We start from the raw sequence: 16,620 nt of genomic DNA on the forward strand, positions 1-16,620 counted from the left end.
CGAGCCTCCTTACCCGTAAGCGTTGACGCCTTTGATCTGTTTTAAAACCCACGCGGTGTTTGATGTGTGTGTTTGTGTTTGTGTTTGTGGACCGCAGAGAGCGGGAGGTCGACCTCGCCGAGCCGGAGCTGTTTCCTCCTCCGCTGCTTTACGCCGACGCTTGATGATCGCGGCGGCGGGTGAAAAGGGGGGAGGGGCTTCATCGCGGGTAGCGTCCGCCGCCGGGACCCGTTGGCTGCACATTTGAAGTTTTGACACCATAACTGATTAATTTCTGACTTCACCTTCTTTTTCTTTCTTTTTTTGTTTACACCGTCTGTTCTTTGTTGTTGTTGTTGTTGTTAAAAGGAGAACAAAAGGCTTTATTTCACTTTGACCGAAATATACGACATAAATGATCCGGGGATCGAGTTTAATAAATAGATTTCTGCTTGTGATTGCATTCTCTTTTCATTCCTTCTATCTATAATAGCCTCCTCATGGGAGCTGAGGAGGAGGAGGAGGAGGAGGAGGAGGCGCTCACCCAGCTGATTGAATGGGGAGGGTCTGGAAGGAGGGGCTTTTCTTGGAAGGCAGGATCTGGTGCCGGAGAGAGGGGAGTAAAGGATGTTGGAATCGAGGGAGCCGGTTACTACGAGCGTGGATCCGGAGCTCTCCCCGTGAGGAGCGTCTCCCGCGTGGCTTCTCCTCCTCCTCATCTTCCTCCTCCTCCGGACCCAAGCAGCATCGTCTACAGTTGACGCATGGTAAAAACCGAAAGGTCGCGGTTCGCTGCCAGAGATAGAGACAGGTTCTGACTTCCCTTTCACCTTTGGCGACTTGACACGTTTTTAAATGCAACGCTGTTTGATATATGAGAGAAGTATGGCAGCCGAGACGAGGAACAACAACAACAACAACAACGGCAAAGACCACAGCAGGAGGAAGCTGCTGGTCGGCGTGGATCTCTTCTGCTTGTTTCTAGGTACGTGTGAGCGTGAGCGTGAGATCGGTGCACGTCTGCACATGCGCGTCGTGATTTTACTTGACTCAGCAGCAGCTTCCTGTCGTACGGCTGACGAGCCTGTCTGTGATATTTAAGAGTTGTTTTGTTTGATCTTGGTCGGTTTAATGTTTTTATTATCTACACCAGAATCCTCCTTTTTAAATAATGGTGACGGGCAGGCGGCCCAAGCATTTTGTTTTTTGGGGGGGGGGGGGCACATCCCCACAACTATCATGTTTAATTATTATTATTAGTCAAATAACCTCTTAAATAAAAGTAAATATATCTTCGGGGCTCAATGCAGCAGGTTTCCACTCACACCTGCCCCCCCCCCCCCCCCCCCACACACACACACACACACACACACACAGTGTATGTCTATGGCTCCGTGCCAGCAGGGATTCTCTTGATCCTGACATTTAGCTTTATTTGTGTGTGTGTGTGTGTGTGTGTGTGCGTGTGTGCGTGTGTGCGTGTGTGTGTGTGTGTGTGTGTGTGTGTGTGTGTGTGTGTGTGCGTGTGTGTGTGTGTGTGTGTGTGGCTGCAGCTGCAGACGGCGGGTTACGGTTCTTACGCTGGACGAAGCTGCTTTTTGCATTGACGTTTGAAACCCAAAACCTTCTACGAAGGTTCTATTGGCTGGGCTTGAACCTCTGACCTGCTGATGAACTCCACTTCTCCCTCCCTCCTCCGGTAACGGTGGAGAGAGAACCTTTAATTCATCAAATCAGTGTTCAGCTACAAAGTAAGAGTTAAAACGAGGCACACTGGTTCTCATCAGCGGTTCTGCTCCAAATGTCATCTCGGTACGGAACATCTGAAAGAGACGTTTGCCAGGAACCCAGAAGTGTTTCTTGTGGGGTGGGGGGGGGGATTTTTTTTCCTAGCTAAAGATGTGGTTTAAAAAGGAGCAGCCACAAGGAGGAAATATTTTGTCTGAACTGACAACCCCCCCCTTTAATCCTCGCACTGATTGCAGTTCTTTAATCTGAAGTACCTCCAGTGGACCATCAGTCCCAGTTAAGGGTCAGCCGTGACCGGACCCGAGTTCAGGTGTCACTGGGGGGGGGGGGGGTCCTCAAAGCCCTGCAGAGGTGTTGTAGTTCAGATTTGGTTAAGATGAGGCAGGTGGCGTTCAGGTTCTCCAGGTCTGTTGTGAGTAAGAACTACACGTGTACACGCACACACACACACACACGTGTGCGTGCCAACGGCGAGGGATCCCCGCCGGTGGAACATTTGCGTCTTGGCGAACGCCGCCAAACTCGGGGGGGTTAGTTTGGCTTGTGGGTTACGCGTTGATGATGGTTTCCACAGGCTGCAGCGCCGAGCTGGGCGGGGGCTAATCCAATCGGAGACTCGCTTCTCTTCCATATATTGATGTGCTTAGGGCGGCGTTAGCCTTTAGCTAGTTCTGATATTTCATTATGCACCGAGGTAAAAGTGATCAATGACACCCGATTATGGGGTTAATAGAGAGGGGGGGGGGTCCTCAGCTCAGCTCCTGCTCATATTCGTTCTGCTGTCCTTTGCGTGACACGGAGCTGCTGACTGGTGTTGTTCTTGGCGACACAAGGAGCCCCCCCCCCCCTCCTCCTCCTCGCCTGCTGTAAGAAGCGGGAAAGGAGGAAGAGGGTGGGAGGGGGAAGTCCTCGCCCGATGCCGTGCTGATGCTGCAGTGTTTGGGTCTGGAAGACGTCCTGTTTCTTTCCCTCCGTCTCTCCCGGGCAGATGTTTGAATCCCCTTCACCTCTGAGGGTTGTGGGCTCGCCGTGTCTTTGATCCATTCGTCTTTGATCCACTCGCTACGTCTTCGTCGCCGTCTTGCCGCTCCTCTACCGTGTCTTTAAGGAGCTGGTCGGACCTCTGAATTAAGCCGAGGTAGCAAAGTGATGTTCCGTCAAAGCATCTCTCCCAGCAGCTGGAAGATTTAAGCAGCGGCTAGTAGCAGGTAGCGGCTAACTGCTGTCATCCCCGCCTTGTGTTGTCCAGAGATGTCTGGAGGGGGGGGGGGGGGGGGGGCGTGGTTCCAAGGTCAACCTCTCACATCCATATTTGAAGGCCTGTGAGGTTCTTGTTTCTGACCCGGCTGCACAAACAGTCAGGATTTAACGGCCATTAAATAACGGCGTGTTTGTTACCCCCCCCCCACCCCCCCGACTCCCTCTCCCAGCGCCAGACGTGCTTTGTAGCCCATCGTAGCTCCGACCGGGGGTTTGTTTGAAGAGTGGGAATGAAAGGGGAAGGTAATCGTGTGAATCCTGCTGAGTGTGGAGGGAACGCCGGCGTTCTGGCGTTCCCGTCGGGAAGCCGTAATCTGAGCGCAGCCCGGCTGAACCTTCAAAGGCCAAAGTCAGCCGCGTGTGTTGACCTTTGGTTTGGGAATTCATCCACACAACTGCAGATGTCCAGCGTTCAGCGGTCCGACCTCTGACCCTGATGAATTTGATCCCCCCCCCCCCCCCCGAATCATAATGAAGACGAGGGGGGGCTCCCTTCATCCATCCATCATGTTTAGTTCTGGAGCTCGAATTTCTGATGTTACAGAGATCTGATGTAGGTTTTCCTTCCTATCGGGGGAGTGGGGACGACGACCTGGAACCCCCCCCCCCCCCCCCCCCCCCCCCCATTGGGATAAACGCTGCTTCAAAGTGTTTTCTCAATCCAGTCGGAGATCGGCGTTCTCTCTCTCCCGGGCACGGCGTCCGTGTGCTCGAGTTCAAAGCCCTGCTCTGGGGGGGAAAGGAGAAATGAAGTGTCCTTCTTGGCAGCGCAAATTAGATTCTATTTGCCTCTTTATGTTGATCAGATACAGACCCCCCCCCCCCCCCCCCGGTCCTTTTTAAGTGCACTCGAGTGCACTCGAGTGAAGAAGACTGATTTTTTTACCGTCTTCTGATGCGCTTCACGCCGCTGTCTCTTCTGTTCCGCCCCACGCAGTGATCCTTGTCGCTGCGTTTTTGTACAAATCTCCGTTCCCACCTCACCGGAGAGGATTCTTCTGCAGTGACGGCAGCATCGGGCTGACCTATAAGAGCAGCACGGTGTCCAACGCGGCGCTCGTGGCCGTGGGCGTCGCCCTGCCCGTGTCTCAGTAAGTTCTGCTCGGGGTACGGCAAAGGGGGGTGGGGGACCTGGGAGCTGCTGGGACGGCCGGTCTATCCGCCGGCTGGCTTGTGACTCCTGGAAAGACTCGATTGGTTTGACCGGGACTCGCCCGAGTGCCTGTTGTCGCTGATTAGCTTTCAGCACCGCCTTCCATCTTCCAAAGCGCTCCTACAATCCCGTTGTTCCAGGTTGACTTCGTAAATCTTAAAGGTATCCTAAGCCGCTGGGAGAGATCAAACGGCGTCCCAGAGGGGGGGGGGAGCTCGATCTAAAAACACGTGGCGTGCTTTGGAACGTGAGGTTTGGTGTAAATTCGGTAAAAACATTTTTTTTTTAAACAACAGGGACCTTGAAATTCTGAATTCCTGCATTCCGGGTCAGTCACAGCTAAACGGCCTCGGATCGGACTGAGCCGGTCCCATCTGCTCCCCCCCCCCCCCCTTTGCTTGTACCTGTGACCTCTGTAATAAGCGTATTATTAACCCAGCACCTCTCTCTGCCCCCCTCCCCCCGGCCACCCACTGCTTCCTCACCCTAGCCGGCCTGCCTTTCTTGGTCATTGAGACCGGCGCCGTTCGGCCTTACCGTCGAGGGTTTCACTGCGACGACGAGTCCATCAAGTATCCGGCCAAAACCGGAGACACCATTAGCGACAGCGTGCTTAGCGCCGCCGGCATTCTAATCAGCATCCTGTCTGTAAGTCGCCTCGCACTCATCACTAACCTCGTCATCACTCATCTTCAGCAGCCTTCAACCGTTACTAGCAGCAACCAGCCCCGGCGCAACACAGGGCGCTTCACGCACCCCCCCACCCCCCTTAACGCGCACCAACACGCCAAACAACAGTCACCGTTCCTCTGGTTCCGCTTCGGAAGACTTGAAGCATAGCGTCTACACTCGGCACCTTGCGCCCCCCCACCCCACGGGGGGTGAAGGTCCCCCTACATGTGGCACGGGTCTCCTGTTGTCTCCGGCCGGAGAGCGGGCCGCCCCACTGGCTCGGCGCCGCCGGGGGTTTTCATGGTGCGATCGAGACCCGGCTCCGTGTAATTATGGTCGACGAGCTGTAGTTGTCGGTTTGGGACTAGCGGCGAAGCCCCCCCCCCCACCCCAACGAGGAGTCTTTGCCAGATTTCTGATTGAACACGACTCTACGTTTCATCGCCCCCCCCCCCGCGCCGGCGCTTTGTTTCAGACCATTTGGTGTTTAAATTCCCACCGAATAGCCGATAAACACAAAAGCGGTTCGGATCATCTGGAAACACGAGATGCTCGGCGTGAAACATGGACGTCCTGCCCCCCCCCCCCCCCCCAATGATTATCTATGGAGGTTTCATTGTGGCAGCTCCATATCCAGCTGTGCCAAAACGTTCATTCCCAGCTAACGTTCTAGGGAACCAGATGTGTGTTTTCTCCGCCCCCCCCCCTCCCTGGTTCCCAAGCCCAACAGCAGCTGGGCTTTATCACGCCGGCTCCAAAGGGCTGGACGGTGGACCCGACGCGTTTTATTCTGCTTCTTGAATCTCTGTAAAAAGACTTTCAATCTCCAGTTCCCCGGATCGGACTCATTCCTGCGCCCCTCAGATGAAACCGAGGCGTCCGACATGAAACCGACCCGGGTGAGCCTTGTGAAACCCGAGCCCCCGTTCCCAGTGAAAATCAACCGTGCCCCGCCGTTCCCCCGGTGGCGCCTGGCCACCAGAAATCCGACACATCGCCTAGCTCAGCATTTCTGCCGATTAGAACCAGCAGCAACTCCCCGCTCTCCTCTTCCTCCTCCTGTTTTGGAAGGACGTCGGGATGAGGGGGGGGGTTGGACTTGAACAGCTGTTCTGAGTTACGAAGCCCCGCCCCTCAGTCGTGGGTTCCAGACGTTGGTTTATTTACCCGCTTTACACAGCGGGCCGATCGCGTCGCCTCCCACGTCGCCCGACTCTCGACTTCCGAGGAGCTCAGAGAAACCTTCTCGAGCGTCTTCAGGAGACGGTTCTGAGTTCTATTCCAGCGTCAGTGATGAATTAAAAACACCCCCCGATCCCAAACGTCAACCGAACACATCGCACATGATCACAGGGAAGACATTCGTTATATTTAAATAACTCTACACACACACTGTGCATCAATCGCCTTGCGTTTCCTCAGCGCCGTCTCTTCTCTGCTGTCAGATCATCATCGGGGAGAGCTACAGGATCTACTTCCTGAACGAGGATCCAAGTCTTTCGTGGGGAACCCCTACCTCTCTGCTCTCTACAAGCAGGTGGGCGTGTTCGTTTTCGGCTGCGCCATCAGCCAGTCCTTCACCGACATCGCCAAGGTGTCGTGGGACGCATGCGTCCCTCATTTCCTCGACGTGTGCAAACCGGACTTCCTCCGCCATCAACTGCTCCCTGGGCTACGTCACCGACTACCGGTGCCAGGGCCCGGAGAGCAAAGTTCAGGAGGCCAGGTAAACGGAAGAGGAAGGCGTTTCGTAACGCTTCAAATAAGTTGGAAATAAAGTTTAGAATATTTTTCTATCGTGTTGATTTTGTGGATTGTACTCTTTAATTGGTCAGGAAGTCGTTCTTCTCTGGACACGCGTCCTTCTCCATGCCACCATGCTTTACCTGGTGGTGAGTGACGGTATTCTCTTTATATATATATATAGACATATACTTATAAAATACGTTTTTTAACCTACCTTGTATGGACCCTTTCGCAGTTCTACTGCAGTCTCGCCTCACTTGGCACGGAGGCCGCCTCCTCCGTCCGTTGAACCCAGTTCACCCTCATCATGATGTCTTTCTATACGGGCCTGTCCGGGTCTCTGATCACAAGCACCACCCCCACCGACGTCCTGGCGGGTTTCGTACAGGGAGCCTTGGTGGCCTACTGCATCGTGAGTGGTTCATCCGTACTGTGATATTAGATATTAGGCTAGATCAGATACCTGTAATTTAATTTCATGTTATTTCTGATAATATTCTTAACTTCATTTAGTTCTCAAAAGACGTCGCCGGAACCTCAATCTAAAATTGGAGCATATGTAATGATGTTTTAATTATGGTCTGCGTTTACGTGAAAATTAGTTACGTTCAGTGAATAAAACCGAAGGGATCTAATTCAGAGCCTTGAGGAACGCCATTTGTAAAAGAAAGGAAGTGATTTTAGCTAAAAATAAAAAACTCTGGTGGAACAGTGGACAGTGGGAGAATATTGAGGGGGACATAAGAATGGGTTCCGGCCGTCTGTCCCGTTCTTCCCTCTGTCTGTCCATGTTCAAATTCTTGAGCGTAGCGTCATGATTGATGACTGACGGAAGTATTGCTCGAGGATTGTGTGAGAGATCCGAACTATTGCGTTGATGGTGATTTCTACTTGATCACCCTCCGCAGGTCTTCTTCGTGTCCGATCTGTTCAAGCCCAAAGGTAGACGTTCGGTCCTGTCGTCCACTCCGGTGAAGAAAGATCTGGTTCCTCCGGTGGACATCAGAGAGCGGAGCAACCATCTCCTCATGGCGTAGAAAAAGACTGCAGACGAACCCCGGACAGGCGCCGTTTAAATCACGACTGCAGCCGCTGGCTGATGCTGGAAAAATGAGCCTCCGGCCGTCTCCACAGTGAAGAGGAAGATGGAATGTAGGACATCTCGGAGGACGAGAAGAAGCAGCGCCTTGTGTTTAACGATTGTTCTCCGTCTGATGGAGGTTCTCCTATCGAGACCTTTAACACGGACCAAAACCGAGAAAACGGCAGCTACGACAAACATCTTTGTGCGCCTTCCTCCCATTGGCCGGATCCAGCGGCGGGGAGCCGCGTTCAACCGTCCTGAGCGAGACTAACACAAAAAAACGTGACGGCTTTATTATAACCCGTAGAATATTTCGTGTAAAGATCGATGGCACTATTTTAGCTAAACGACCGGAAGTGAAGCTTTTTTTGGGAAGCTTTGTAAAACCTTTTACGTCCACAATGTAGAGTTTTGTTGTTTTTGTTTTTGTTGTTGTTTTTGTTTAAGGAATGTGCACATAAGTTGGAGCAGGTCGAAAAGCACAGCGAGACCATCTGTGTTGGACGGGGGGGGCCTCTTTCTGCCGGGTCGGACGAGTCCCCACTGAGCCATGTAATGAAACGACTGTCTGTTATATGTACCAGACGAGTGCTCAAGTGTTGGGTCAGAGTGTGTGTGTGTGTGTGTGTGTGTGTGTGTGTGCGTGTGCGTGTGCGCTGAAGCCTTTCTGTGAGCTTACCATTTGTGCCTTAATGTCATGTCTATATATTTCAGTGTTTATAGCCTCCCTACAATCTTGCCAAGCTGCGCTCCTCGGCCGGGAGTGCCGGCACCTGTTCCGAGGGAAATGTAACCGGAGACGGGAACGCCGCAGGAGGGAAAGCGTCGTGTACCGGGATGCATCCCGTGATATACTGCATCCTGCACAGGTTACCGTGTGTGTTTAAACATTTAATTAGCTTTTCACCAAAACATTAAAATCTGCAATAATGGATTTTGTTTTTTCACCTGGTATATTGTAACGGCTTTATTTTCATAGTTACTTTGAGTAATGCGATAGGCCTGGGAATGAGGGTGTGTATTATGCTGGACTTGTGTATTTGCTACACAATAAAATAGTGACATTAATGTAATCTCATACTTAAAACCACTGAGAGCTTCATCCACAGTTTGGCTGAACTGAGACCAACTTAAATAACTCTTGTATTTTATTTCTCGTATCTACTGCATTAAGCATCAGAGCGTTCTGCATGCTGCCATACGTCATACAGGTGTGTGCGTTAATGACTTTTGAAGATGCTGCCACTAAGACTTGGTGTCGAGACCTGTGTAAATGTAAAAGCTGCTGCTTTAAGGACGCAAAGGTCAGCAGACTTCATCCAGAATAGTCTGACTCTGAAACAAACTCGAGACTGAGCGCCAGAATCTTTCAGTAAAAGGAACGCCTGTCAATATTTTTGTAACGTATGAAATTTTATACAACGAAACTGTAAGACGTATTGGAATGTCTTTAATAAAACTCGACAGACGAAGACCAGCTGGCTGTGGTGGGGTTTTTTTTATTCTCTTTCATGTCGGACGTGATTTGTGTCACGTTTTTAAGAGTCTCTGACTTTTGTGTTTTACTTTAATTCCGTAGTGGCACCGACCGTGTGTGCAAAGGGCGTGGGGGCCGTGGTAGACTTCCACACTCAGCTTCCTGGAGGGGAAATGGGGCACATTCCAGGCTTTAGCCCCGCTCCCCGTCCGGCTGGAATAATATAGACTTGCACATAGCGGTATTCCAGAGTGGCAGACAATATTCACGTCCATGTGAAAATGCTTCGCAGCATAGAATTTGCCTTCAGTGTTTTTCTAACAGGAAGTACCATCTGGAGCTTTAAGTTGGAACATTTGCTCGAGTGTCAAGATCTTGGTTTGGGGTCCAGTGGAATTCACAAAATGTCCTGAACTGGTTCCGCTGCCCCGAGCGAGATCTGTCTATTAGTTTAATAAACTGCAAAGTGTTTCGGTTTGTTTCCTCCATAAGATAACGTGCTTTTTTTTTTTTTGTAAAATGTCTCAATTTCTGAATTGAATACAAAAAAGAATCTGGACGGCATTTCATGGTCCCCGGCAGAGTGAAGCCTTTTGGCTCGTTTCATTGCTATTTCCTGTGCTAACATGCTAAACATTTAATCGTATGAGCTTAACGATGTTAGCGTTGGCTTTTCATACCTGACCACATGCGTCGTGACTTCTACCTGATAATCTTGTCCAGTCTTTTGGTCGCATCCCTATTTGGTGGACGTTTAGCATTAGCCTCCTCTTGGTGCATCATTTCCATCTAAAACAAACATGGAGTCTGTTTGATCTGATGGGAAGTCTCTTCTGCCACCAAATATGGCAGCAGCCCTTAATTCAATACAAGTGTTGCTCTCTGTTCCGCAAACGTCCACGTCCGGCGCCAAAAGCGTGACGGTGTTTATCTCTGTACGACGTTTCCTCCCAGATATCTTGGGTTGTAATTGCCGCTGATCGAGGCAGCGTGCGGCGTATCTTTTTTAGTTTCCACTAGACCAACAAATGGCACCGTTTTTTTTTTTTTTTTGCTGGACCCATTTCTCCTGTTTAAAGAGGCTTTTCTTGATCAGCGGTGCTTAACATTCTAATAGTGGAATCCCTTTCATGTGGTGTTTTCCCCCCCATCACAGATTAACCCCTGTTGCTTGAGAAGTAATTACCCCGTGGGATTTACAAAGTCTTTACAAACTCTGCGGCGTCGTTGTGGTCGCTCTCGGCTTCCTGTTTACCTTCCACACACACCTGATAATTATATCGTCTTCCTCCAAAGACTGCCGGCAGACACATCCGTTATTAAACGACTAAAATTATACGTTTAATCATCGCATTAGACTGCTATACGCTGTCTTTATAGAGCGTCGTTGGGTCCTCCTCTCACAATGGGAGGGAAACTCATTACTAATACTTATGGACGTTCCGTGTCGTTGGTAAGCCATCTCAGGTAACTCGAGACGAGAAAGGCTAGGACAGAGACTTGCGTTCCAAGACCCGATACTGGAGTCCAACAAATACTCAGTAGTCTTAAGCACACGGTTGTACTTTGTTCCATCTTCAATGATCTAATGTATCTTCTGGCACCAGAAGCAGAAAAACGCTCTCAGCCTCCAGAAACTCCATTAAACTCCTTCTCGTCCATCGCTGGGCCACCATTACCAGTTCAACCAGTTACCTGTTTAGCTTTTCTGAAAAACAGTCTCGCCTGGTAAACTCTACCCGAACGGTCTGTCTGCTCCGTCCTTCGACTTCGAGCCCGTCGTTGGGGTCTGACGTCTTTTGACATGATTGGCAGAGCTTGCTGAGGCCACGCCCTCTCCTCTCTCTGAGAGATGGAGGGATGCTGAGAGGAAACGAGGAACACCCTCCAGATGCCCTGACTGATAAGTGAGCTGGCATGTTTTTCTTATTCACAGAACACCCTGATGATGAGGATGATGGTGGTGGTGGTGGCGGCGGCCTGCTCCCAGGGAGAACGTGGCTGTTGAACCACGCCAAGGTCTCGGGGCTCATGGCACCCGATCAGCTTCTCGGACTGTCCTTATCAGTGTGCGCACCGCGCCTTTAATTCGTCTGCTGGGATGAACTGAAACAAAAGTGTTACGTAAGTCTAAGTTTCAGAGCCACAGCTGCAAGTCATTCGCTCTACTTCTCTCCCTCCTCTTCGCCTCTTTCCGTCTTCATCCTCCCGTGTCTGGAGAATGTAAACAGAAAGGAGGAAGCCGACGTGGAGGCGAGGCGGTCTGACGTACGCAGAAGGGGGAGGGTTGGATTACGATGTTCGGCATCCGTCCTCATCGGGACGTCCCGTAAAGGGTTTTCCATGAAAGTCTCACCAGGGTTGCAGAACAAACAATTACAAAAGCATTCCTCCTTTATGGCGGTCCTTTTTTTTTTTTTATTTATTGCTGGAGACGAGGACGAAGGACGACGACGACCGCAAAGACAATTCGTATTGACTATAGTCGAAAAATTCTGCATCCCCGAGAACGGCGTCTCCACTTCTGTGAAACAATTGCTGCCATATTCTCTGTTCTGGGTCGTCATGGTCCCCAGAGCGAGATTGTTTAGCGTCCACTATGTCCTTATAGCTGGTGCCGCCATGTAGGAATCGTTGAAGGCGATCATGCTCCCCAGAGGAAGATCCTTTTTAAACTAGCCCTCTTTATAGTAAAAACTTTGGTTAAGAAAAAGAAATGTATGCAGGCTTGAACCCGCTTCGCAGAACTATTCATCGGCTAATTTAACGTTCAGGCTCTCCAGATGATAAACTTTATCTCTCGCTACTCTCCAAAGTTTTCTGACACCAGGTGAAAGTTTGAAACCAGCTTTTGTCCCAAAGATTAGCATCTGTCTCCACAAAGCTAAATTATCTGCCTGCATTGACGCTGTCTTGCTCCCCGGGGGGGAGGATCCATTGAAAATATGGCAGTTCCACTATTACTCTCCTTTTTTTTTTTTTTTTTTAACACATCCTGAGGTTAAACTTTTAGTTTACAGTATCAGCTTCCCTAAGAAGGCTGTAAGAATTCTAGCGAGGGCATTAAACTGTCTGCATTGTTCTCCGTTTCAGATCCCAGCCATGTGGCAGCTTTCATAAAATCTCTAAATGCATGCTCAAACGTTTAAACCCCCCCCCCCCCAACCCCACCCCCCACCCCCCACCTACCCGCCCCGAAAGTCTCCGATGGATTCTTAACCCCAAGAAATCCCAAGGCCGGCTTTTTCTGCACTTATTTCTTCTCTCTGTTGAAGGATTTGAACAAATTACTTCCATATGTGCCCAAAGTAGCCCCATGGGAAGGGGGGGGGGGGGGGGCAAGAAGAATATACTGCTGAATATACTGCCCTGACGCTCTCCCTACGCTCACCTGGCAGCCGGCAGGCGTTCGCTGACAGCCCAGCGGCGTCTCATCGGCGAGGCTCTTTATCTTCTCAACGCCGCGTGTTCCTCGGTATCTGCGATGAGGAGGCCGGCGATGGCGAAGAGCAACGCGTCAGAGTCGGGCTCGTGCTCCCGCAGGCGTTCAACCGATAAAGGTGAGCGCGGGATAACATTTGAACGTGTCACTCAAAAGGATCGTTTGCATGTCGAGGAGCCCCGACTGTTTTTGAGCCGTGTAGCCATGGAAACGGCGAGGAGGTGCCGAAAGGGGTATAACTTTCTCTGGGATTGACTTTCAATCTCGGGTACCGCACCCCGTGTTTCCTTTGGCGCCGGACCGGAGGCCTTTGACCTTCCTTTCGCTCGTCACTCGGCAGGCTTCTTGTTTGCGACCTTTCAGGGAACGGATACGCGTCTCTGGAGAGACATCGCTCACGCCCAAGCCGAGAGAAACATCGGCCAATCAAGCGCAGCTATATTTCACCCGGTCCTCCCCCGGTGCTGACCTCCAACGTCAGGAATGCATGATTCACCGGGGGGGGGGGGGGGGGGGGGGCACGCTGCTGCTCCTATCATGCCGGCTGTACGACGGACTGAGCTGCAGGTCAGACCAGACGGTAACCTGCCAAGCCTCTGGGGCTCCACTGAGTGCAGAGAGAGTCGTGGGGGGGGGGGGGTTAGCCAGGATTTGGCAATAACAGCCTTTCTGAGCTGTTACGCTCCGGGGGGTTCGTTGTGCAACGTTCCAGGTGCATCTGCCGGTCGGCTCCTCGGCGAGTCGTTTCGCGGTGATCGTGGTGCAGAAGGATTTTCGGCCAATGAAAACGCTTCAGTCCAACAACGCGGGTCTTCGAGACAAGTCAAACGTCCTTCAGGGCTAACGTGTGCTCGGCCTGATTAGCGTCCGCTGGGAATTTGATTGATTGTCGTGAACTTACTGCAACAGATTCTGTTCAAAGTGAATATTTGAGTTAAAGAATGTTTGAGTTTGCTTTACTGACAACAGAAACCACGAAACCGACGACGTCCGAGGTCGCCTTTTATCGACCAGAAGGACTCTTCCGTGAGGAAACGTTCTCCGATGGCGTTTCCTGAGGGCTCTCGAGTTAGCGATGAGTCACGTTCTCTAAATTGCGATACTTAAAAGCCCTTTTCAGGCTTCAGGGAGCGTCCACGCTAATTTTAGAGCTAAATGAACCTAATAATCAATATTTTTGAATTACGAATTGGTTAAAATGACAAATGGGATTGCATGTGTGGTGAAATTTATCGATGACAGTCGCCCCCGTGAATAATAACCAAGCAGCCAGACTTTTTTTTACCTCATTTCTTTAGCATATTCTAGCATTTTTCCAGCAAATGCTTTCCTTTTAGCTCGCAGCATCTCAATGATTTGGCCCAGCGGTTCTAATCCGTCTTATTTTCGGCCGCACAGAGCAGATGGTTCCGGGGAAGCCAACCTTATCTGATCAGCACCAACGGCTCACGGGCTAAGTTAGCGACAGTAGCCGCTAAACATGCTGTTTCTCATAATGTAGCTGCTAAAAGGCCGTAACGCCGTCCTCAGCTGATTAGAACTGGTCTGGATCTACCTGATCAGTGAGATTATAGATTAATCCCTTCCACTATTGATTGCTGATCTTCCTCGCTGCATAGACAACAATTCCACCAAATATCAGTCCGATATTTTCTGTTTTGAGAGGCAGAAATATTAAAATAAGGCGACTCCTGGATCCGCCCCACGTGACCAACGTCACGCCACGTTTCATCGAGATCCGCCCGGACTTTTCCGTAAACCCGGAGGCAACAATGAGAAACTGATAACAAGAAACGAGGCCGTGAACCCGGAATCTCCAGAATTCCGTCCCGTGGTGCAGCTTTCAGGAAGGATCGGGGGGGGGGCGCCGGCGGTTTAGAAAGCTCTCGCTAGCGTTCTCGGGACCTGAGGCGATGGAAATGCCAGAGCGATGCCTGGACGAGCCAGAAATCCTGTTTAAAGTCTCCACAATAACGATCCCTGGGGTTGTTTATTCAGGAATGTTAATGTGCGTAGAAATCTGCTGGGCCCCTGTGGCCCCTGACGCCGACTCCGCCGGGGCCTTCCTATCCAGCGTTCGATCAGGCTCGGCGCGGGCCCTTCGGGGCCGCCGCCATCTGTTTAAACAAGAGAGACGGACGCCGCGAGGAATCTGTCCACGACCCCGCGAGTCGTATCTGTCCTCACAATCTGCATCTCTGTTTACGCTCCGCCTCCGTCTGGCTCCGGGAACGCCGACGCATCCGAGTACTTGCAGGCCCTTTGCGGTGGAAACGAATGGACCTGTCGCCGCGCCGCTCGCTCGCACTGGAAACACGCCGCTTATGCATCTTCTCAGGGATCGGCACTTTGCGTCGGGGTTTGAATAAACAAGAAACACAATTACAGGATGTGAAATGGGCCTCCTGCATACGAGAGCAGTCGCTTTTCCACGGCCGTTTAGTCTCGCTGCAGGTTCTAACGGGAAACAGATGCTCGGAGCGGCGTGATCTCCGAGCTAACGGCTCCACGTGCTGCAGGAGTTACGCCCGCTGCCCTCTCCGGGGTTTTCTGTTTTTTCTTGGGAGCCTTGACGCACCACAGAGTGTTTCATGGCCTAATTTTGGTCGGATCCAAGGGGGGGGGGGGTCTGCGCCTTCCCTGATTGGCCGTCTTTGCATCTGCGCTGTACGCAGGCCGTGTGAACCAGAAGGACTTCCTGCCCCCCAGTGACCTCACTTGTTATGCCATTTTTCTGACCTTTAACCTGCCGCCCTCTGGCCTGATTAGCCGGAGGATTCAGCGGCGCCACCAGGATGCTGAGATATTGGTTCCTCTTTCTCTAAGAGGCCTCCGGGATGAACTGAGGCCACGGCGCCGTGTTTACGGTTCATGTTTTCGGTCTCCGGGCGGCTCCCTAAATAAAGCCCCACATCCTCTCGATGCTTCCTGCTAAGTCACGCTGGGAGGCCGTAAAACCTTATCTGCCGGCCCCTCCGTGACATCCACACTTTGGCCATTTGTTAATGTTTATTACAAGTTTATGATTTCCCGAAATCTGGAAGTCGGAGCCCCCTCCTCGTGCCCCCCTTGCCCCCCCGGCTCGTAAAAACTACCATTTATCCAGCCTGAAACTTTTTAATGTCCACCCCGTACCCCAATGTAACGCCGGCCTCAGGGTCGCTCTGAGCTGTCCCGAGAAGCCTGGGTAACATTTTACACCCCCCCCCCTCCCCCCCAGGCTTGGATTACTGATCCGTTCATCATCCAGACTTCCCTGTTTGTTTTTCTCTGTGTCAAGTGTAACAAATCTGCAGGATGCCTGATGACATCACGGAACCGGCTCGCAGCAGGCGACCGTTTCTGTCGAGACGTTTTCACAATTAATGTCCGAGACGCTCCTCTGGAGTTGGAGAAAACGCGGCTTTATGATGCCCGAGATGACCTCATGCTGTTGACTTAGGCTCGGCTTTCAGTGGGTTTCAACGGCCCCATCGGTCAAACTTGATCTCCGGTAAAAAAGAATAATAAAAAAAAAATGTACCTAATGCATGTTTTCCCAGAGATCCCGAAATGAGTCCTGATTGGCCCAAGTCTGGGAATGTCGTCAAATATCTGAGGGCTTGATGTTTAACGTCTGCTGCCATCTGCAGGCCTTTAGCTTGAGCGCAGTGGTGCAGTGGTTAGCGCTGTTTTTATTTTGCTCTGTATCGAATTGACGCAAAAATTAAATCCAGAATTACTGCTGCCAAAATAGAATCAAAAAATAATAATTATGCGAAGAGGAAATGTTTCCACGCGGATCTTCAGAAATAACTGGTTCCAGCCGGAGACGTGAGGAACCGGGAAGGAACCGGTGGGAACGGCCGCCCTGCTGACGCGCATCCAAATGACAGATGAATGGAAATGACTTTCTATTGGAGGGGGGGGGGGGGGCAGATCCACGCGTGTCGGTGTCTCAAAGCAGGTTGGACCAGGCTCAAATCAGCCTATTTTCAGTGCGTAAAACGCAGTAAACGCACGTTCCACGCACCTTATTCCCGTTAGGCATGTTTACCTTGAGAACACTTCAGCCTCAT

The 16,620-nt window shown here is 51.2% G+C and overlaps 1 protein-coding gene across 1 annotated transcript; it reads left to right on the forward strand.

Annotated features, from left to right (window-relative positions):
• Positions 1 to 864: 864 nt before the first annotated feature.
• LOC137904481 (phospholipid phosphatase 3-like) lies at positions 865 to 7,685 on the forward strand. Its single transcript, XM_068748665.1, is given in 10 exon segments — positions 865 to 964; positions 4,632 to 4,789; positions 6,259 to 6,292; positions 6,295 to 6,461; positions 6,463 to 6,539; positions 6,649 to 6,683; positions 6,686 to 6,709; positions 6,795 to 6,847; positions 6,849 to 6,971; positions 7,468 to 7,685. Coding segments are annotated over 10 exon segments (900 nt in total). The 3' UTR covers positions 7,597 to 7,685.
• Positions 7,686 to 16,620: the final 8,935 nt, after the last annotated feature.

Source organism: Brachionichthys hirsutus, chromosome 15 (genome assembly GCF_040956055.1).
Source record: "Brachionichthys hirsutus isolate HB-005 chromosome 15, CSIRO-AGI_Bhir_v1, whole genome shotgun sequence".
Taxonomy (NCBI): Eukaryota; Metazoa; Chordata; class Actinopteri; order Lophiiformes; family Brachionichthyidae; genus Brachionichthys; species Brachionichthys hirsutus.